Genomic DNA, 22,818 nt, shown 5'->3' with positions numbered 1-22,818 from the left:
ATCTGAAAATGTTAGTGAAATCATGTAAATTGAAATTTATTATTAAATGAAGTCTAAGATCTCATGACCAAAAAAAAAAAGAAAAAAGAAAAAATCCTCACATCATTATTCATTCTTCAAATTAGCTGAATCTAGTCTCACATTATTGCCGAGACACTTTTCTAAAGTATTTTCAAGAATTAAAAGATACATTTTCCACCCTGGAAATAAAAAGGGAATTTAAAATAAAGAAAAATAGAATGGAAATCTGGCGAGTAACTTACCAGTTTCTGAAGCAGTAGGACTAATAGAACCAGCACCTCAAATACCAACGCGTTCTTCTAATGACCCCCCCTAGACTCTGGGGCTTGGAGTGTGGGTCCACCTTCAGCTTTGGCGGGGCCGGTTCTGCAGCCCCACTGAGGTCAGGTCGCACCTCGGAGGAGGGGTGGTGGCAGGAAGGGGAGTGAGGTGGGGGCTGTCAGACAAACATCACCGCCTGCCACCCAGAATATATTCCTGAGGTGCACCAAAGCCCGGACGAAGGTGCTGTTCTGCTTGTGTTAGAACCCGCATGGAGCCTTTCAGGCCCTCTCACGATTTTTAAAGTGACCGAAATGGAACTGAATTGGTGCCACCTCCCACCCATTCTTCCTCAAAGCACTAGAAAGGTCATTAAATTCAGATCCAATCAGGAATGCGGCGCTTTGATGTTGGAAGTGAAACACTGGACAACGGAAGAAGGGACCAAGGAAAACGGTTGCATTTATTCGTGTATTCACTGTCAGGTCACGTTTGTAAAGAAAGCAAAACCGGCTCTCTGGCCTGACGCCCGTGCTGGGCTCCGCCTTGCTCTGGGGTCGCCGGCCCGGTGGCCGCCCCAGGACCCCCAGACGGCAGGGTCCGCGTCCCCCTAGCCCTGAACGAGACCCAGGGTGGCTGCGTGGGGTCTGCGCCGCCGTGGAGACTGAGGGGCTGGACACGGCCTGGCCGAGGGAGACAGCTACGGCCACTCCCGGCCACCTCGGAGAGCTCCCGGCCGCCTGCTGGAGACCCCAGCCTGGATGAGGCTCCCGCGACCCAGGGCGAGGAGAGCCGCGGGCTGGTGGGGAAGGTGGTGCGAGGTCGCCGCGGGCTGGGAGGGTGCGCTGGGGCCCCTCTGGCCTCTGCCCTGAGCCGGCCTGGCCGAGAGCTCCCCGAGGCGACGCGCAGGTCCCCAGCTGCTCCCCGGCCCAGACCTCAGGTGCGCCGGGCGCTCGGGCCGGGCAGGGCCGTGGTGGGGGCGCCGTCGCCCGCCCTTGTGCTCTGGGTAGCTGGGAAGACCCGCCCACTACCCGGTGCCCCAGGGCCCTGCGACCGCAGCGGGAGGGTCGGGGCAGCGAGGGCAGGACGCCCCAATGCCCCAGCGGCCGAGCCCGCGGCCTGCGCGCGTTCCCCGAGCCTACCCTGTCGACAGCGCGGCGCAGCCAGACCCTAGGGCGCTCCCAGCACCGCGGAGGCCGGGCCTCCAGTCCTGGAGGGGATTCCTCTGTCGCCTCCCAGCTCCCGCGGGGAGTCCCAGGAACACACCCCCCACCACCACCACGGGCACACACACACCAGACACGCGCGCACACACAGACGCGCGCGCAGGCCGTTGCTATGGAGAGGCCGGTTACCAGCCAGGCTGAGGGCAGCAGGTCCCCTCCTCCGAACCCCCTCCCCTCCCCGTCCCTTCTCTCCGCTGTCTTCCCCTCTTCCCGCCCTGGCTCCCGAGTCCTCCTCCCGCTGTCTCCGGCCTCCCGCCCCCCAGCGCCACCTCCCCTCCCCTCCTTTTTCTCTGCCCAGGGCCGGGCCTGGGGTCGCCCTGGAGTCTGGCTGGGGACACCGAGGCACCGGAGGAGGGTGGCGGGGAGGGACAGGAACCGCTGCCACTAGACTCTTTGCCCGAGAAGGTCCCTGGGAGGACATCCCGGGCGCTGGGGGAACCCAGGTACGGCTTCTCTCTGACCTGCCCGCCGCCGCGCCGCGCCCGAGTCAGAGTGCGGGGATTTCTGCAGGCCTTGCCCTGGGCATGGGGACCGAGAGGGCCAAGGTGATGTACCCCCTCCCCGCCTACTGGGGGGTTCACTCATGGGCAGAGGACCCCAGGGACGCTGCAGTTTCTAGCCTCTCGCGCCCCCGCCGAGCCGCACCGGGCCTCCTGCAGCCCGCTCAGGCCTGAGGGAACCATGGCCAGACGCGAGGCCACTTCTTTGCCCTGGGGCTTTATGAAGCGCTCTGGCCTTGCCCTATAAATACAAAAATAAATGCAGAACTCAGCCTGGGCCTGCGGTCAGAGGAAATGGGGTCCTTCAGCCACTTTTAGACAGGGGCCTGCAGCGGACGGCAACGTACTCCTATCTGTGGACGACCCCCGCCCCCCGGGGCTCGCCCCCAGGTTTTACAGAATTTGGTTTGTAAGAGAAAAGCGCCAGGCAAGGCCCTCTGCGCGAGGCAGGTCTAGGGGCAGCGCCAGAGTGCAAGGGAGGGGAGGGGAGACGGTGGAAGCGCCGCCTGGGCCTGGCCTGGGGAGGTGGGGGGTGTGGAGGGGTTGGCCCCGGAGGGGCCGGGAGCGGGCGCCGCGGGCAGCCGGGTGTGCGGCGGGAGGGGCGTCGAGTGGCGCGGGCCGCCGTCTCCAGCTGTCCCGGGCGCAGGGAACAATGGCCAGGCGGTGGGAGAGGGGGGCCTAGGAGGGGGCCGCTGGGGTTTCCAGAAAAGGAGAAACTAAAGAGCCCTCCACAGACTGTCATCTGCGTGTGACAAGATCTGCGCCCCCCTCTTCCTTTCTTCTCCTTGTTCCTGCAGCTGTGGGCCTCGGAGAGCGCATTGTACACACAGATGTTGGGTTTCAGCTCTCCGGCTCTCGCCAGCTCCGCGGGGGCGCCGCGCACCGGGGTGCCCCAACCTGTGGCTGTGGCCGGTGGTCCAGGGCCTGGGGAGAGAGAGTGTGGGCGGGGGCCGAGGGAGGGCGCCGGAGTCCGCAGCTCAGCGGTCCTAGTCGCCCCGAGACCCTAGCTCGGCTCGCGTGCTGCGGGCCTGACTGCGCCAGGGGCCGGGAGTATGTGGGGAGGCTCGAGCGACTGGGAGCGTGGCCGGTGATTCTGCTCCACTCCTTTCGCCCGCAGAGCGGTGGTCTAGGCCAGACCGTTGACCTGGGCGGGGGGGAAGGGCAAGGACGCAGCTCGCACGCCTGGGTTTTCACCGCCGTCTCCCTTCGGCGTTTTGGGCCAGCGGCCGACATTCGCCTGGACCAAACGGTGGCAAAGTCTCACCAGTTCCGCCTCTGGCAAGACACTTTCTACGCGCATCGGGACCTAAACGCTCGGGACAGCCCTGGTAAAGTGAGCAGAGGGGCTCTCGTCTACTCGCCCTGCATCATTGGCCTGCTTCCATTTGGAAAGGGAGCAAAAAGGCCCGAACGGCCACACTGGAAAAAGACACTGGAAAAAGTAACTGGAAAGAACGATGTGCCGTGAATTTTTCTCTTGCCAAGAGTGGCGACGCACCCCACCCACCCCTCCCAGGACAAAGGTCACAGCAGAGCCGCGCGCCGTGACTTTTCTGGCCGAGGTCTCTCTCCCCTCGGTGCTACCCTGAACTTGCCCAGTATGAACGATGAAAGGCAGAAACACTGAAAAGAAAGAAAAGGCGAAGGCCTGGCTTCGGCATGGTACCAATGACTGACAAAGCTGATGTCCATTCATAGTCTCGGGCGGGAGAGGGTGTTTGGAGAGCCGCGGCCCCTTAGCCAATTGCTGTCAGCAACATGTGGGGGGGGGGGACATCGCTATAGCAACCGGTGGCTGGGCCGCGAGCCGCGCCGCCGCCGGCCGGGTGCGCGCCGGGCCGGATATAAGGCGGGGCGCGGCGGCCGCGCTGGTTGGAGCTACGCGCGCGGCCGGCGGCCCTACGGGGACCGTCCGGAGCCCGCCCTGAGCCCGCCAGCGCCGCGCCCCGGCCCAGCGTGCCTAGCCCGGGGGCCGGGCCGGGGCGGAGCACGCGGAGCTGGGCCCAGCGGCCGCGCAGAGCTCCGGCGCCTGCGGGCTCCGAGCCCGTGCCGCCGCGCAGCCGCTGCCGCTGGAGCAGCGACGCGCGGCACCTTTGTCTCCACCGGCCGCCCTAGAAGTTTGTGGTCAGAATCGGATGACCCCGCTAGTCTGTGGTTCCAGTGCAGGGAAGCAGCTGGCTGAGATGATGGCGCTGCCGCTACCAGCAGCTGCTGCGCCCCGAGGCCGCTCGGCCCGGCGCACACCCCCACCTCCTCCCGCGCGGGCGCTGGGCGCCGGCCCAGCTGCAGGTAACCAGGGGTGCCGGGCGGGGCGCGGGCGCTCGTGGTGCGGTTGGGTGGGCCCTGGAAGAGGCGAGAGACGCTGGGATGGGGGCGGAGGGAGCAGGAGGGGCCCACGAGGGCATCACCAGGCGCGTAGGTGGTGGGGCGAGGAAGAGAGCTTTCGAAGGCTGGAGGGCGCGCATGGGGGCTCGAATGGGCAACCAGGACGTCCGAGAGCTCAGTGCAGGGGGTCTCTGCATCTCCGCAGGACTCCTGTCAAAGGCTTGGGCTGGCAGGGGAGAGCTGCGCCTGAGATCATGCCCAAGTGGGTCTAGGGTGGGCATGTGAGGAGGAGCGGGCAGAGGGCAGCTCTTTCTGAGCGCACAGATTGGGAGGGGTGGCAGCTGTCCTGGCCCAGCGCCCCGCGGAGACCGCCCCAAGGAGGCTAGGACCTCCTGGACTTCTCCCCAGCGCTCTTCTCTCGGCCTTTCGCATTGCTCCCCACTCCCTGCAGTTCCGACCATTGCAGGGGGCGGGGGGCGGGGGGGGGGGTGTGCAGGCACGGAGATGGGAGGCGTGTGGGAAAGGAGGAGGGAAGGGGCGAGCAGCCAGGATGGAGAGGAGCCAGTGTGGGCGCATTTTCTTCCTAGCCCATTTTGGGGCGCTCTTCGCCCTCCTCACCAGGGTCCGGGAGCGCGCCTCCGAGCCACGGGAGTATCCCAGCGAGCGGCGAATTGGAGGGCGCTGAGGGGTCCTGCAGGGAGAGGCGTTCCAGAGGCAGGTGGGGATGCCTCGGAGAGGCCACCTCTCCTCCCGCAAAGAGAACTGCGCTTTCCCAGCGCCTCCCCCACCCCAGGTGAGGCGTCCGCGAGCTCGCCAGAGAGAAACTTGTGACTGGACCCGAAGCTGTTGGAACAAGGGACTTCATTTCCTTTCTTCGTAACTACCTGTGCAGTTCCGAACACTGGCCTGCTCCGTGCTTTTAGAGAAGCGTCGCTCCAGGGAATCGGGCGGACCCCCAAGTTAGAGTTAAAATCTCAGCAGAATTGCCTTTTAGGGCCAGAGAGAGTCTCCCGCCCTTTTTGGTCCTCAGTGCGCTGAGCTGGGCGCTGCAGGCTGGATGGCTGGGAGAGGGGCCCCGCCACAGCACTGAGGACGACGCGCCGGAGACTCTCCCAGCGGCTCTGCAGCCCCCGGCCCTGCCCGCGGGCCCCCGCCCCGTGCGTCCTTCTGCTCTGGGTTCAAGTCACCGACCTCCGTCCTCGGACAGCGGCCCTGGGGTCCCGGGCATGGTCCCGCCTCCCGAGCTGCGCGTCCCGGCCGGCACCGTGGAGCCACCCGCCTGGAGTCCGGGGCGCAGCGTGTCCGAGGGCACTTAGCCCAACCAGTCTGTCCTTGCGTCGCCGATCCCAGATTTTAGGACGGGAGCAAACAGGAGAGGAAGCGAAGGTTTGTGCGGAGGAGGGAGCTGGAAGCTCTTCCTTTCACCGACACAGAGGAAAGTGCCCTGCCGCCCCCTCCCAAGCACACCCCCCTGCGCTCCGGAGAAGAAGGCGGCGGTGGCGGCTGCGCAGCCCGGGGGCTGCGGGCGCCGGGATTCCCTGGTGGACGCGGGCATGGCTAGGGACCTTGGTCCTCCCTCGCGGCCGGCGCGCTCTATGGCCAGGAGTCTGGGCCTCAGTACCCTCCGCGCCGGGACCCCTCTCCGGGCTCTGAATACCCGCGGCTCCGGGGTACCCTTGGCCTTCGTGTTCGGCGCTAGGGCCCGATCTTTACGACTCCTGTGGGGATGCTGTGAACCGGCGAGGCGGGAGGGACGGGGTCGCTGGGGAGAAAGCCGAGGCTGCGGTCGGGGCAGAACGTTGACCCTCCCTTCCCTCGCCCTGTGCTCAAAGTTCTGCCACAGAGGGGTCCTGACAAGCGACGCTAGGCGGGTCTTGGGTTGGGGCTTCTGGGTCCGGGTAGAGAAGGCGAAGCGAAACCCCCCAGTCCTGAAAAGGGTCTGGTTCTTGCGGTGTGGGGAGGCCGGGCACCGTCCCGGGAAGCACCTGGTGTGGAAGGCGCGCGTGCGTCCAGGCAGGCCTGGGGACCAGGCAGCACGATATGTAGGGGTCAGGAGCCGGTGCCTTAAGTGTGATCCGCTGAGTCTGAGTTTGAGTGTCATGAAAACGCCAGCGGAGATCTGAAAGAGGCTGGGGGCGGCTTTCTCAGGGGCATCCTTCCCCTGCTCAGTCCCTGGGTCCCTCTCTCCCACCGGAGACAATCTGCTGGTTAAAAATTAGTTTGCACAAGTGTGCTTCCCGCTTTGAACATCAGTATCATAAATCTTCCCTGATGTCTTAAAACACAGTCTTTCTTTAAAACTGATGTTTTAGGAGTGCTTGAAGATGGCAAACAGACAATTTATTACCTTTTTTGTATGTTCACTTTTAAGTGTATGCCTGGAAAAACTCAATAGCCCATTTTAAAACAGTATATCCCAACTTATTTTCATTAAAGTTTACATTTAAGAATAATTTTTTCTTGAAGATTCTTTTCTTTTGCTTTTTTAGGTTTTTTGGCCACTGGAATGGCAGATTTGCAAGTACAATTTCATCTGCACAGAGGAACAATAGCTTTCAGTTGCACAAAGGGCTTCTCCCACCCTGAATTCAGACCGCAGTGCCTCTTGCTCTGATAATAGCTTCTGAAAAGATTTTGTAATGCAGAGAATTAATACATGATTATTTCCGCCTGACTTCTCTCATTTATTAGAATTCTGTGGCAAATTCCAAATTAAAAATAGTTCAGTTAACAGCTTTAAAAAATACTTTTAAAATATTTTAAGATACTCCTTCCCCCATGTTTTTAAGTTGTATCACTTACTATGGCCTGAAAACTTAAAAATGTTGATCAGCCCTAAAGTGAGAATTATTATATTTTAGTAATACATTTTAGTAAATTTAGAATGAAATTTCCTAATAATTCTAAGAGGATTCATCTAGCAAACCAAAGAAACTTGTTACGGCAACTCATTAATGGTCTCTAAAACTGACTTCTAAGTTTTAAGAGCAAAAGGTATTTATAATTGAGTAATTTAAATGCAGACAAACATAGGATGAGGCTGGGACTCAAATCTGATTCCTTAGAAATGATACAAATGAAAGCATCAACAATGTTAGAAGTTTAAGATTAACTGGCACTGAGCACCTGTGTCCCTGCGTCTTTATGGTGCAAGCATATTTGAACACTGCACACCGGTGACTCACAAAATGAGCTGTTCCTGTTAACTGGTTACATCACACAACCTTGGAAAAGGACTAAATCTGGCTACCAGTCAACACATATTTACCATAAAGTTTTGTGTTTGTGTGGCTGTATCAGCTCTCACAATTGAGTTTGGGCATAGAATGTCCTTTTTTCTTTTCTTTTAAGCGTACCACATCGACAGCTAAAAAAGTTCCAAAGACATTTTCCCATAAATGGCTCACAAGGGCATGTGGTGGAAGCCCCAGCCACCTCCACTCACGGGCAGGGTCAAAATAATTTAAATTGGTCAGGACAGTGTCTGCAGATGCTGATTTCTAAGACAGCTCCACAAATTGTCTCTGTGGTCATACACTTATTTTGAATCACAACTTTTGCAATACTGTACATTCTAAATTTGAGGAGTTGCAGGTGCAGATGGTTGAGAGGAAGAAATAGGCAATATTGTACTTCATCTTACTCTCAAGATAGATCTAACCTGGTGTAAAATTAACTTAATCATTCTTGATTATTTTTTAAAATTGTAGTATTCCTGCATCTGAGAACTTAGCACTGAAGTGTGCCTATCTGTGCATCTCCCCGACCCCAGACGCACCCCTGCAGCCTGTGTTGCCAGGCCTCCTTCTCCCTCCTCCTCCTCCTCCTCACTTCTCTGTTCCAAACTTTCAGTCATTGAGCTGCCTCTGTACAGAAGGGGATGTTCTGCTTTTAAAAGACGCCTGACTGTAAATGTCAAAGTCATAAATATTTAAACATCATTTTCTTTCAATTTCAAGTCAAGACTGATAAGATGCCTCTAATTAGTCTGGGCTCTCTTCGAGGTCCACCCGCCGTGGTTCAGCCTTGGGGGTCGGTGCCCATGGGGGAGAAGGCGCTGAGGACCACCAAAGCCACACCTGGGCCAAGACTGTGTCTCAAACTCACTTTTAAACTCATTTCTTTCTCCTAAAGGCCATGGCTAGCAGGAGTTTTAAGATATTTTTTAACTGCACAAAAAGGAAGGGAGTCAAGTCATTGTGAAGTTATTGGAACTCAATCACTTAAAAAAAAATTCTTTAAATCTTCGTTTCTTCCGGGATTCCTAAGACCTGACTTGCAGCCAACAGTGTTTCCCCCCGCATCACCCTCCTGCTCAGCGCTGGGTGGGACACTTGAAACCGTCCTGGGCGTGGAGGGAGGACCCCTTTCACCCCTTTCTTCCTTTTCTTCTGCGGTGCCCGCGGGCGGGGAGGGAGGCGGGTTTCCCAGCCGGGCCCTGGGATCCACGACTTCTACGTCAGGCCGGTGGACCCCAGTCCGTCCCTCTGTCAGCGTTCCGCCCTCCCCTACAGTCAGACCGTCCTCACCCTCAGCCGCCGCGCTGCCCGCGGGCACAACTTCCCGACTGTCCAGGTCCCGCGGCCCCCCGCGGTCGCCCTCCCAGCCTCCCCAGGCCTCCCCCAGGTTGCAGGAGGGGCCTCCTTGTGGACCGGCCGGCGGAGGTGGGCCTGGGGCGGCTCCCACTCCTTCTCTGCTGGGACAGCGCCGGCCAGGCAGCAGGGAGCCAGGCGAGGTTGGTGGAGACAGGACTCCAGGGGACTGGGGCTCCTTCCTTCCCCTCCGGGGGCGCCTGGGACCCAGCCGGGACCCGGGAGGAGGGCCAGGAGCTCTCCGGGCAATCGTTCTCCTTGACATTTTTCTTTGACCTTTGAGTAAATCCAAGCGCGCCAAGGGAGGCCTCGAAAGCAGGCCTTGTTCCACTCCTGGCTTGCGGAGCGCGTCGAGGGTCCCGGCTACAGCAGGTGTCTGCCTCCCTGGGAACAGCCTGGGCGGGCCCCGGGTCCCTCCTGCCGCCTGCAGGCCAGACCGCCTCCTCCGGTCCCCACGCGTCCCCTGCCCTCACCTGGCCTGAGTGACCGCGGGCAGCGCCTATGCCCCTTCCTTGGGGAGCCGAAGCCGGCGGCCGCCCTGCGCCTCGGGACCCCACACACCCGCGCGCATAGCCTGGGTGCCACTGCCGGGTCCGCCACACGCCGTGGCCCCGCCGCCCCCTCAGAGCCAGGGTGGTCACCGCGCGCGTGTGGGCCTCACGGCGCGGGGCAAGAAGGTTCCGAAAGTCCCTGTTCCCGGGCGCAGTCGTCCACGTGAGCGCGCGATGTCCTCCCGACGTCGGGGGAGCGGGGCCAGGGTCCCCTCCGCTCTGGGGCGGGTGGAGGCGCGCGGGGGCCGTTGGCCCAGCCGGGATGAGGGGTGGGAGGACGGCGGGCGCCCCCTCCGCCGGTCGCGCCGCTTCCTTTGTTGTTCGTGTTACGTCGGCCAAGGCGAGGCGGGACAGGCGGGAGGCGAGGGGAGAGGGGCGGCGAGGGTCGCGCGCCAGGCCCCCGGGAAACGCCCTCCTGCCCAGGTGTGGCCCCGGGGGACGCGGCTCCGCCGGCGAACATGGACCCTGGGGTGGGCAGGGGACCTGGCCCCTGTCCCAGCGCCGCTCGGACCTCCACGCCGCTCAGATCCGGGGTCACGGCCGCTCATCCCTGCCTGGGTCCCCCCGCGCGCTCTGGGGTCCCTCGCGCGGGCCTGGGAGGGCACGGGGCGGGGCTGCCGCCCACCTGGGAGGACCAGCGCCCGCACGGGGACCGAGGAGACCCCGGCCCGGGGGAGGCGGCGCGTGGCCGCGCCTTAGCTTTCGTGAACTGGCTGTGCCCAGGGAGGGGCGGGGAGGGGCGCGCAGGGGACCCTGTGGGGGGACCCCGGCAGACTCCGGGGCTGGGTCGCGCGGCTCTAGAGTGACTTCTTTCTGGAAGAGGCTGTGTGGGCCGCAGGGAGGGGGAGGGGAGGAGAAGAGGCCGCGGAGGGAAGACTGGGGAGGGGCGCGGATGGGATCTCCACGCGGAGGGCCGCCGTGCGCGGCTGCGGGACCCAGCGGCTGCTGCGGGACCCAGCGGCTGCTGCGGGGTCCGAACCAAGCGGAGTAGGGCCGCTCCCCTGGCTCCCGCCCCGCCTCGCCCTCCCGGGTCCCTCCCCACTCCCCTCCCCCCACCCCGCGCCTCCTCTCCCCTCCCCCCTTTCCCCCTCCCTCCCCCTTTCCTTCCCTCCCTCCCTCTCCGCGGCTCCACCGCCTCCCGCCGCCCGCGAACCTCGCGGTCCTCCTCCGAGCCGCGCATCCAGGCAGGAAAATCCGGGCGTCTTTTCTCATTTAACCCGCGTTTCCATTAACTCAGTCCCGGCACCGGCTAATCCGCTGCACCGAAGGCAAAAGGAGGCTAATTAATGACCAGCTTTTCCAGTCAAGACCGGCGATAATTGCTTTGGTGGCCTTTATGATTACAAGATAAAAACGGGCCCGGCCTGACATAAGAGGCACTGTGTACGCTGGGAGACGGGAGGAAATGAAGAGTTGGGAGGCTGAATACGGAGCAGAAAATTACTAATAGAAGAGAGATAATGAATAGGCCGGCCAGGCATTCATGGGGAAAAATCCATTTTGTTACCACGCGAAATTAGGTGGTGGAAAGGGGTTTGCTAATTGTTCTCATCTTGTAGCAGCCAGGACCGAGGCCGGGCGTGCTCCCCCATTTACTCCCCGAGTCATTGTGCAGGGCGCGCGGTCTGCGGGGCGGCCTTCCCATTTTCCTGTGGCGTCCTTAATTGTTGCTAATATACCTTCTAATGAAGCTAATGAGGGGAGAGCCATGCAATTCTTTGCACGTGGAGACAAGTGAAATGCACCGAAAGGACTTTCTCATATTTTCACCTGCACTACCCTCTCCCTCCAGAAGCAGTGAGAATCTGGGGGGGTTTCTTCCCTGGGAAGTGAAGTTCCAAAGGCTCCTTTCAAGGAAAAATACGCAGGTGCGAAGTGTTGTGGTCTGCGCCAGGCCACTTCTGGAGAGTGGCTGGAGTCGGTGGGATTCGACCAGTGCTCGCCTTTCAAGACAGGTGGATCCAATCCCCTGACCCTGGGAGGGAGAATGTTCACGTGAAGATGCAGAGCCAGTCCCACGTTCCTTTGTTGCTGAAGATGTGCTGGGCTTGTGTGGCTACTTGAAGCCACGGCAGGCTGCAGGCCTGCCCACCCTCCTCCGCTGCCTAGCCTGGCCTCCCCCCAGCACCCCCGACAATCACTGTGCAAGCTCTGGACAAACTGCTGTGCCCGGTTAGAAGAAGGGATGGATACTTTATTTTACTGAAGGCAGCAAATTAGCTGCCAAATACTTTACATAAATTTGAAAAACAGCCACCACTGAGGGAAGAAGTGATGCCTGTGACTGTCCTCTTGAGCAGGCTGCAATCTGCGAGGTGCTATTTTCAAATGACTTCTGCTTCTTCTCCTTTGACGGGGGTTGTTCCACTGGGCCCTCCCATTGTGGCTCCAGTGCTAGCGCAGCGTCCTGTGGGGCTGAGCTTTCCACTTTCAAGTTGCATTTGGAGACGTGTGTTTTTAGGAGGTCATGCTTTGTCAGGAGCTAACAGACCCCTCTCTCCTTGTTCTGCAGAAAAGCAAACTCAAGTTCCTGCCTCCTCAGGCGGAGCAAGAAGACTCAACCAAGTTCATCGCACTCACCCTGGTCTCCCTCGCCTGCATCCTGGGCGTCCTCCTGGCCTCTGGCCTCATCTACTGCCTACGCCATAGCTCTCAGCACAGGCTGAAGGAGAAGCTCTCGGGACTAGGGCGCGACCCGGGCGCAGATGCCACCGCCGCCTACCAGGTAAGAGGAGACTTTTTAAAAAGTGATATATTGGATTTATCTGTTGAGCAGGCAGATGATCGCATCCCTCTCTGGCCCCTCCTCCATTCCCAGCAGTTGCTCATGTATCATAGTTTGGGGTCTTTTATGATGACAGTTTGGAACTTCTCATCAGCATTGGTGCAAATACCTAGCAGCCACAGTTGTACAGCTCTGTAGTCATCTGCTCTTCTTGGATAGTCTCATGTTCGCTCTGGAAGTATGTTGTTAATTAGAGGTGTGGAAAAAGTACAATACACAAATGATGTATTATCTGTTATCTTAGTTTGGCCACTACTAATGAAAAGTGTCGGAGTTGTGAGATCAGTTGGTGTGTAGGTGTTTGAAGATGTCTCAAAAACCATTGGCCTCCTCGGGGTCTTCTGTGAAAAGATCCTTTGACCTGCCCAGTTGCCACCCTGTGTTGTTGTCCGGTACAGTGGTACCTAATGCTGACCAGGGGAAAGTGACCCACGCATGTCCCCATGAGGGACACCTTCTCTAGAGGCACCACAGACACCCCTGGAAATGAGCTGCAAACCAGGGAGGATGCGAGGAAGGCAAGTTCAGACCAAGTCGGGCATTTTAAATAACCACAGAGTTTTTGAAAGTTCTATAGCACACGTTTCGTATTTGGTATTGTCCTGTAATGAATATAGGCCTTCAGTTTTAACGGCGTTACAAACCCAGAATACTTCCATCAGTCAAGGCAATTGATTCCTTTGCATATAAAATATCATTTAATTCCAAGAAGATATTCCCATTTGGGAAGGTAGAATGACTCCTTAACCACTGTTGTAAAAGTTTGGTCAGTACATATGTAAGATTTCCTCATTGGACTGGATCCTTTGTTTTCTCTAGTCACATGATTACAGTGTGCAATACATCTTGTAAATAATTCATCATTTTTACAGTCGTATGTAAAGTAAATATTATTATTCCATCATCAGAGTTACATGGGTGGGCTCTCACGCCTCTCTCCACGAAGCGCCCTCCAGCACCAAACCCTCCTGCTTCCTGAGCTCCTTGGAGCTGGCTTTTCTATACTCTGCGAGCTCTCAGGACCCTCCCCCACATAAGGAATTTACACAATCTCTATGCTTAAAAGAGCCACAAGACAGCTTTTCCTCCCATTTCCAACTTCCTGGGATTGCCACTGAATAGAGGAAGCCTCCAGTTTTCCGGAGAGGGTCACCAGCCCGGTCAGGACGATCTTTTTCTTATAAAGAAATGGCAACTTCAGATGTGTTGAGGATGGCATTTCAGTTGCAGTGTGTAGCTTTGCTTCAAAGCAAAAGGAAAATCACGTTTGAAGAAGCAGCCTGAAAAAAATGTCACATAAACTAGTAAGAATTTATCCAGAAATTCCATTGAGCAAGACCTTCAATGCGGATGCCAGGTCTTCAGGCCAAGTCTGTGTCGGTACATAAATAAATTATCACACCAGTTCTGTTCCATGTGTGAGAGACGGAAGATCATACAGGCAGAGATTTTTAGAAAGCGTGGCACCCTTTGATATACTTTGAAATTCAAATATAAAATATTGATAGAATGGAAAGGTTAGACTTGCATGCAGAAATGACTAATTTGAAAAAAAAACTGCAGGTTGAAAATGCATACTTAGGACTGAGTTTGTGATAATTAACAGAAAAAAAAAGCCTTCCCAGTGACAGCTCTAATTAATAGTATCTGTAATTAAAATCATGCCCTTCCAGCAGGAAAATTGTTTGAATTTCTTGGAGTGACCTTTTTGCTGTTCCTCCTGAGGGCATGGTGGTTAAGTTGATATTGATTTTATAATGAGCTCTGGTTTGTTTAATAAGAATCTGTAATCCAGACAATAAATGAAATGTGTGCTTTTCTTCAATCCAGATTAATAAAAAGGAAAAAAAAAAACTTTTTTTCTTTAAAAATGTGATCTAGGAAAATTTGGAAATGAAATGAGTGTAAAGACTCTCTGGTTGGTTTAGCTTTGAATCACTACAAAATACCCTTTAGGGAAGTACTTTGATTAAAGTGGGGGTTTGCCCCATCACAGTGGATTGTCTCCTGGTGAGAAAGTTCTAGGTGCTGAACCGTTGTGTTGTTGTGATTTGTGTTTTGGCAGAGCAGGACTCAGTAATGAGGATGGGGACTGTATGATTGTTCGCTTTGAATTTAGCTGAGTAATGTTTCAAGGACTCAGACAATTGCGGTTACAAGGAGAGGATATTTACTTTGGTAAATGAAGCAGGTATTAATTCATTAATGTTTCCATATCCCACTTGGGTTTTCTCTCACAGCCATGAGTCCCCCGTGAAGTGTAAAAATCTGTTTGAAAAGTTTTTTAAAATATTGCAAACATAAAACAAATTTCAGGAAAGGTGTCGTCTTGCATTAATGTGTTTATTTCTGGCTCACTGAACCTGTGTACTTTGCTGATTCTATAATCACAGTGAGGTTATGGATGATAATTCTCATCACTGGGTTACAAGGAAAATGGAACAATTTGATCTTATGCTTTATTTTATGGGGACATGATGGAATTACTCAATTCCTTTTCTTAAAGCTTCTGAAAAATAAAAAGATTGTGCTAGTGAGGTTAGAAGTAAGTAACCTAGGAGCGAGAGAATGGTAGGTGGCAATAGCATAAGTTTTATTAATATCAGAATATGAAGTTACCTTTTAAACAAAAGAACTTGTGTTCTTACCTGGGGAAGGAAGGTCAGGAGCAGGGCCGTTCTGATGGGGTGGAGGAGACGGGTGTGTGGAGGTGGTATCCCGGGGGGCACTGGTGACCTCAGGTTGTAGAGCTCCTTCCTCCCTGAGGTTCCAAAAGGTGAATCCTCGTGTCCTCCGTTAAACTGCAGCCGGGTTAGTGTCCTGGCAAGGCACCTCCAGCATGACCTGGGAGGCCCTCGTGTTGCCAGCCTCTGACAAAGCATTTGTTTGCCTCAGCCCGGATCATGCACGTACATCATGAGTGCCTGTGCAGCCCCTCCGGGCCCCCATGTGTGTGAGTCAGAGCCCGGGCTTGGGGCCACAGGGGCCACGTTGTGCTCCTCGGGAGTAAGAGCTTTTCTTAAAACAGGGTTGAAGCAGTAAGGAGGTTGAATTCTTAGCTTCTAATGCAAACACCTTTAAACGTGTTTACCTGTCCTTCCTCAAAATAGAACTATTTCACAGACAGGGTCAGGATTTTAGAGCTTCCTTCGTTTACATGAGTGTGTGATATTTTTGTTTGCCTTACCTATTGGGAAAGCAAATCTTTTTTAACAGACTCTCATATTTTTGACACCAAGATATCAGCCCCATCAGATAATCCAGCCAAGTTTAATTTGCTCAGACTGGAGCAAAAATTGGGGATATTAACTTTCAGAATAACTGAAACATATTCTGAACAGACTGCTCCCTCCGAACTTCTCCCCATTGTTTTAGTAAATGTTGATTTTTCTTCTAAATAGATAAAACATGATATATTTGGATTAATTCTATACTTCATGATCTGAAAAACCAGTTTCGGCTTTTATTCTTTTTTTTTCAAATTGACGTAGCCTGCCATATATGCATATATGTGTGTGTATATATATATATTTATACACACATGTACACACACACACACTAAGGATAATGTGAAGACACAGAAGAATTGTGATTTTTGGTACCAGTATACTTTATGCATTTTTTTTCATGTAGGTGTCCTATTTCTATGGAAGGTGATTGGGTAAAAACTGTGCCCAAAATAAGTCGTTAGATGATTAGAAGACATTCTCCTCCTTTTCTCTCTGAGTCTCTTTGAATGTTGCATCCATTTCCTTGAGGCTTTGATCATCTTCGAGCAGCAAGTTTAGTATTCTGCCAGCCCACTCTCCCTTCCCCGACATGAGGGCAGAGACTCCTGCAGAATTTTCAGCAAGTTCTCTTTTGATGGTTTATTTCACAATACCCAGCAGGTTTCCTTGTGTACTTGGAGGCCTTTGGAACCAAACCCAGAGGAAAGCATGCATCCAGGCCACGGGGACCTCCTGTAAACAGAGCGGCTAAGTGCACATCTCAGTTGCTGCTGTTGCTCCCATTAGCAAGTGATTACGAATGCAGTGACAGAGTGGTGGCAACTGCGGCAAAATGAGGGTGCTCAGTTGACTGGGGCTGGTGTGTCTGCAAGTCCCAAATGCACCCTGACTTCTTACCCCCGGTGCAGAAAGCTGAGTTCTGACAAAGAGCACAGGACACGCCTTGGCTCACTCTCTGGGGCTTTAAGAGACCCTTCTTTCTCTAGACGAGTTTAATCTTCAGGCATTGGTGTAATCACGAGTAATAGAAGTAGGATGTTCACAATTAAATTGGACAACAATTACTTTTCCTGAGGTTTAATTGACCCCACCACAAGTTTTTAACAAAGCCTTTTCAATAGCTCTGTATCTTAGAATGGCTTTCCTCACTATATACTTAAATTTCCAGGTCAAAATAATATATTTTTTACAAATATCAAATAAGCAAAACCTATGCTGCTTCAAAAGTGAAGGGCACCCTGTGAAAACTGTGCCAAATATTTTATAATCATAAAAATACAACATTACAGAACATTATGAAATAATTATTATTAGAGAACATTTTATTGTAACAGTCAAGTCTGAGAATGGAAATTTTTCTAATTTTATAACACCTTTGCAAAATGTAGCTGATAGTACAGATGTCTACAGGTAATACTCTTGAAACTTTCGAGACATGGATTCAGTTTTGCAGATTATCCTGGAACAGACTCCAGGCCCCTGGAGGATGAGGCCCTGCCACCGTCCTCCCATGGTCCATGGCGCCCAGAACATCCCTGGCCTCACTAGGAATCAGCAAATGCTGAATGGTTGTCACACTGGTGCCAAATCCCATCGTTCCTGATGTGAAGGAAATCTAAAGGAAACCTGCAGAATGTTGCCAGGATGATGAGGGTAAAGGACACGTGTCGTCCCCAATGTGGGAAGAACCTGTTTTTGTTTGCCTGTGTGTTCAGTATCAGATCATCAGTGTGTGGGGTCAACCCGCTTGGTTTCTGTAGGCTCCATGGAATTGTCTAGGTACCTTTTCACCATGAGTCTGAACGTTTTTCTGGAAGGTGCCCATTTGAAGTGCGTTTTTCTCATAAATCTGAAGCGTTCACGGATGCAGTTTCCAAAAGCAGTATCTATCCTGCTGTTTTGCCCAAAATGCTTCCTCAAATACAGCTCCTGAGAGATAGAGCTCAATCTTCAGAGAACAGTGAAGTCTCTGGAAAGGTGGCCAGAGAAACCTCTAAACATAAAACAGAAGCATGTTGCTCGTTGGGACACAGCAAGCCACTCCCTCCATCAGGCAGCAGTCATTAGATCAGACTTCATTAAAAATCACAGAGACTACTCAGTGAGATATTTGGAAAAAAAAAAAATTGGAAAGTCTAAGATATGAAAATTTGGAGGGCTGAATTCTGTGGCTTCTTTTTGGCACTAGGCTGTTCCTATGTTTGCTTTGACCTTGGTACCTTTTCAGACCTGGGTATTACTTGAATAACTGCTTCCTAAGGAAGCCACTTCCTGCTGCACACAAGGAGGGGCGAGGGAAAGGAGGTGGGGGCTGCAGGCTTCTCCCGGGCGTGCTCACCCTGCACTCCAGCAGCCACGGAAGAGGGCTGGGCCCCGGGAGGAGGACGGGTGCTCGCACAGCACCAGGGGAGGGGCGGTGTGCATGGCGTCTGTGGAGCGGGTGCTGCTTCCCTTAGGCCCATGCTGTGTTCCAGTCTGCCTCACCCGTTTCACTGCCAGAACCAGAGAATTCTTCCTTCTCGCCAAAGCCAGTGTTGCTCCTGGGGTGACCCCTGCATGCACAGCAGGTCCTTCTGAGCCCCTGTTCCTCGGCACCCCCGTCCTGCTCGTCAGTCACCCACCCCGTGGAAAGGGACGCAGGACACCTTCCCCAGGCATCTTGTTATCTCCCAACCCTGTTTTACAAGGGGGCAGAGTCAGCAGCAGATAAACTGAGAGGCGCCTCAGCCTGCAGAGATGGTGGCAGAGCTGCACTGGGCGGTCCCCGGCTGCGCTGTCCCCACTGCAGGGTGTTGAGGGGCTAGCCCGGGCTTCTCCGCCCCGCGGGTCTGGACAGCTCCTCCACCATCTTCCCTCTGTAGTGTGAGGCACTGTGGGAGATTTGGGAAACGGTGACATCCTTTCTTTTCTCGGTTGATGATTTCTTGGAGATGAGGAGTTTGCAGTGAAACAGTGAACCGGCGGTAAACAGCATTAGTCCACACGTCGCTAGGAGGTGATTCGTGTGAAACTGAAATCCTTGGAGATGACAGAGGAGGGGCTGGGTCAGGTGGTGGGTGGAGCTCTTGGTGGCTGGTGGGAGATGGAGGCGTGGCTGGGGCAGGTGCTGTGGCCATCTGTAGGGTAGGGACAGACCCAAGAGGTGGGCATTTGCAGGGCTACGGGGAGGAACTGGGCTGGAGGGGAGAGGTCCTCCCAGTCGGGCCAAGAGTTTAGACAGGGAGCAGGGACTCGGCGGCAGGTTGCGAGCAGGCCCAGAGAGGTCAGCTCTTTGAGTTCGTGACAAGGACAAACCCTGCGGTCTGTGGCGCTCCGAGGGACAGTCCGTGGCTCAGTGTGGCTGAGTGACCCCAGGTGGACAACAAGAGGCACATTCCACCTGCTTTCACCCCCATCCGTTTCTTCCTTCTTATCTTATTCCCCTCTTGCCACACTTTCCATCATTTGAACTCTCTTTCTCCTCTAATGGTGAAACCCGTGGAAGAAAGGCGCCATCGCCCTTCCATGCCCTGGGGCGCGAGGCCCAGGCTCGGGCCCAGCCTCTCCCTCCCGAAGCCTGCCTTCCTCGTCTGGGAACTGGGGCCTCCTCTTGGGCCGCCACGCGGGTGAGGGCAGCCTGTGGGTGCGGGTGCCACGTGGGTGAGGGCAGCCTGTGGGTGCGGGTGCCACGTGGGTGAGGGCAGCCTGTGGGTGCGGGTGCCACGTCACGTGGGTGAGGGCAGCCCTGTGGGTGCGGGTGCCACGTCACGTGGGTGAGGGCAGCCCTGGGTGGGTTGCGGGTGCCACGTCAGCTCTGAGGCGCTACCCGAGGGTGACTTGCCTGCAGCGACTGCTGGTGCTCACGGAGCTGGGATGGGTGTTGGATTCCTGCCTGCTCCTCCCGTTTCCAGGGTACCCGTTTCCGCACACGTCCTCCTCGGCATGAGCTGCTCCCCTCCCTTAGACCTGATTAGAGAGGCGGGGCACGTTTTCTGAACTAAAACTGAGGACATGGCGTCTGCAAAGCATGCACTTCCAGAGAAGAAAACAGGAGCAAAGCCTGAACCCTGTGCTGCTCTGTGGAATTCAAGACACTTGATGGAAGGTGTTTGGAGAAGGTATCCGGGTGAGCGAACACCCGGGTGAGCCTGTGTGATCTGGGGCCCTGTGGGGTAAGGCCAGGCCTTGGTACAGGTGCAGCCTTGGGCATCTGTGCTCTGAACACCTCTTCACCCAGCCCGAGGGGCTTCAGGGCTCACATCGAGGTGAGGGCTCAGCAGGAGGGAAGCCCTGGTCAGGTGGGCCCAGCTCAGCTGGAACCCTGCTGTCCATGGCGAGAGGTGGGCTCTCTGAAGGACACGAGCCTCTGTGAAATAAAGTGGGTGTTGGGAGGAGACACTTGAGGGAGTAAAGGGAAGTGTAAAAAAGTGGATTAAACTGGGATTTCAAAAGAAACGGTAGGTGGTGGGGAGGAGACTCCAGCGGGCGGGTACCAGGAGGTAGGAGTGGGTGCAAGCGAGAGGCAGGTTCCACCCAAGGGGCACTGGGCCCACAGTGTGGCTGTGCTTGAGGGCTGGGTCTCCCCACTCCCTGCCTGTAGCCTCTTCTCTCCCGGCTCCCTGTGGGGCCACTGTCCCTCGGGAGGAGGGCATCATTGTTGGCAAGGAGAAGAGGCCTTGGGTGACTCCTGGAGCCTCCCCCAACCAGAGCTGTGCAGCCCCCCCGCCCCCTGCCACCGGCCAGCAAGTGGAGCTCAGTGTGGGAGGAGACGCCCGGCAGGGGCAGAATCTCCTTCAGGTGACAGCCTCTTGCACACGACAGGGTGGGACCCCACAGGCGTGCACAGAGGCACCTGCACGGGGCCCCACCTTGGGGCTGAGGGACAGAGGCACCTGCACGGGGCCCCACCTTGGGGCTGAGGGACAGAGGTACCTGCACGGGGCCCCACCTTGGGGCTGAGGGTCCTCAGGCCGTTGCTGTAAAGCAGACCTTCTCAGCCTCTGCCTTGATGGGCACAAGAGAATGCACCTCTGTGGTGAATGGCATTATCTGCAGTGAAATGCATTAGCCTGTCAAAAATGGCAAAGCCCAGCTCTTAACACAACATGCACACCAGCATAAAAGGAGGCAAGATGCTGCGTGGGGTGGTGGGATAAGGAATGATGGCTGGAGCTGCCACGGCATGCGGGAGCTGGTGTTACGAGAGGAGAAAGCTTTGGGAAAAGCAATTGCATGTCACACCGAGGAGCACCCGGCAGATGAGAGTCATTTCTAAATGTCAAACGAGGATCACTTCAAGGACAGGAATAAGGAAGGCCGATCCGCCGGCCGCCTCCAGCAGGAGTCCCCCCACCCTTGCCTCCTGGGGAGGCCTCCACAGGACATGTCGCTCGCCACCTGGCTGTCTCTTCTCTCCCAGGTCCAAGACCCCTTAGGCCCAGCGCTCTCCGTGGCTCTTGGCTCTGTGAGCCCCGCCTCCTCCTTCCCTCCCATGCTGTGTTGGGGGCTCGTTTTGCCGCGGCTGACACGTGGGGGTCCCCAGGGCTGTGACTGGTGTTGGCCCGAGGGTCACCCTTAAGGATTGGACACCTTGGGTCTGGGTGCAGGTGCAGCCTCGGGCATCTGTGCTCTGAACACCTCTTCACCCAGCCCAAGGGGCTTCAGGGCTCACATCGAGGTGAGGGCTCGGCAGGAGGGAAGCCCTGGTCAGGTGGGCCCAGCTCAGCTGGAACCCTGCTGTCCATGGCGGGACATTCCAGCCTTGGAACCTCTGGATAGCTGAACTTGGAGTTGGCCCAGAAAGCGTTTTCTCAGAAAGCTTATTGCTTCTAAGGGTAGAATCCCATTTTCTGGAACAACAGGAACAGCAGAGAACTTGATCTTACATCAGAGTTGGCCCAGTCTGCATTTGTGAAGGTCTCCCCAGTGTGAACCCAGAAACAGACATCACTGTGACCCTAGGGGAGCCCGGGATTCCGGGTGGGACAGGCACGGGGCTCAGAGAACACGGGGAGCCCTGGGTGCCAGGCGGGACAGGCACGGGGCTCAGAGAACACGGGGAGCCCTGGGTGCCAGGCGGGACAGGCACGGGGCTCAGAGAACACGGGGAGCCCTGGGTGCCAGGCGGGACAGGCACGGGGCTCAGAGAACATGGGGAGCCCTGGGTGCCAGGCTGGACAGGCACGGGGCTCAGAGAACATGGGGAGCCCTGGGTGCTGGGTGGGGCTCAGAGAACGTGAGGCTGGAACCTTGGGGAGGAAGAAAAACGCAACAGCAGAGGGGGCCTCTGTGGGGTGGGAGAGGAGCATGGAAGGGACTTAGCTCAGAGAGAGAGGGGCGCAGATGCACAAGGGAAATGGAGGGACTTCCAAGGGCAGACAGCGGCTCCTCTCCCAATTTTTTGGGTCTCTGTGGACACGAGGCGAGCAGTCAGGCGTTTCTGCAGGTGTCTGAACAGCGGCTTTTCCTGTTCCATGGGGGCTGCAGAAGAGTTCTCCCTTCTTCATCCGGCTGTTCTGAAACTGTTGCTCAAAATGTAACATCTCTATGGCTTTTCTGCTTTGGGAGAATTACTGATGGTTAAGAATGGAATCTTGGGACTGGCACGGGGTCTCACCTGTCATCCCAGCACTTTAGGAGGCCGAGGGGCTAGCAGATCACCTGAGGTCAGGAGTTTGAGACCAGCCTGGCCAACATGGCGAAACCCCGTCTCTACTAAAAATAACAAAATTAGCTGGGCGTGGTGGCACACACCTGTCATCCCAGCTACTCGGGAGGCTGAGGCAGGAGATTTGCTTGAACATGGGAGGCAGACGTTGCAGTGAGCCAAAATCAAAACTTCATCTCAAAAAAAAAAAGATGGAACCTGAGTGTGTTATTTCTCTATTAGCAAGTACAAGAGACTCACTAGAAAGTTGGCAGGTGTGAACAGACACCCTTTCAAGATTTTTTAATGTATAGGATAATAATGCAGCCAGCAGAATGGAGCGTCTGGGTATGTGCTGGTGTGTCTCCAGGTGCAGCGACTTGAAGAACAGACGGGGGGAGATTCACGGATGATTACATTAGCCAGTAAAGCTACATGTTTTAAAATACATAATTCTGTACAGAGTTTGTGGAATGTGGATTCGATATACAGGTTTAAACTTGGATTGATCTTATGCCATTTAATAGCAAATCAATTAAAAGTTTACAAGTGATAAGTGCTGGGACTGTGTAACATTGATGTGTAACTGGACGGAGCGCCTCTGAGGAAAGCAGAAGCTGGATTTGCCCTCTGGGTAGGCATTTCCTCGCTTTCAGTTTTTTTGGTGAAGATGACGATGCAGGAGAGTGGACAATAATGGAA

The 22,818-nt window shown here is 55.5% G+C and overlaps 1 protein-coding gene across 10 annotated transcripts in view; it reads left to right on the top strand.

Annotated features, from left to right (window-relative positions):
• Positions 1–22,818, top strand: part of PTPRN2 (protein tyrosine phosphatase receptor type N2) — a 1,017,982-nt gene that overhangs the window by 862,378 nt on the left and 132,786 nt on the right. For all 10 annotated transcript variants that reach the window (XM_045387364.2, XM_045387363.2, XM_045387365.2 and 7 more), the window contains one exon: positions 11,989–12,201. In XM_045387364.2, the coding sequence (XP_045243299.2) occupies positions 11,989–12,201 (213 nt within the window). The remainder of the gene's footprint in view (positions 1–11,988; positions 12,202–22,818) is intronic.

The sequence above is a fragment of the Macaca fascicularis genome, chromosome 3 (genome assembly GCF_037993035.2).
Source record: "Macaca fascicularis isolate 582-1 chromosome 3, T2T-MFA8v1.1".
NCBI classification, from domain to species: domain Eukaryota; kingdom Metazoa; phylum Chordata; class Mammalia; order Primates; family Cercopithecidae; genus Macaca; species Macaca fascicularis.
The sequence above is the reverse complement of the archived record's forward strand: the minus strand, read 5'-3'. Positions and strand labels throughout refer to the sequence as shown.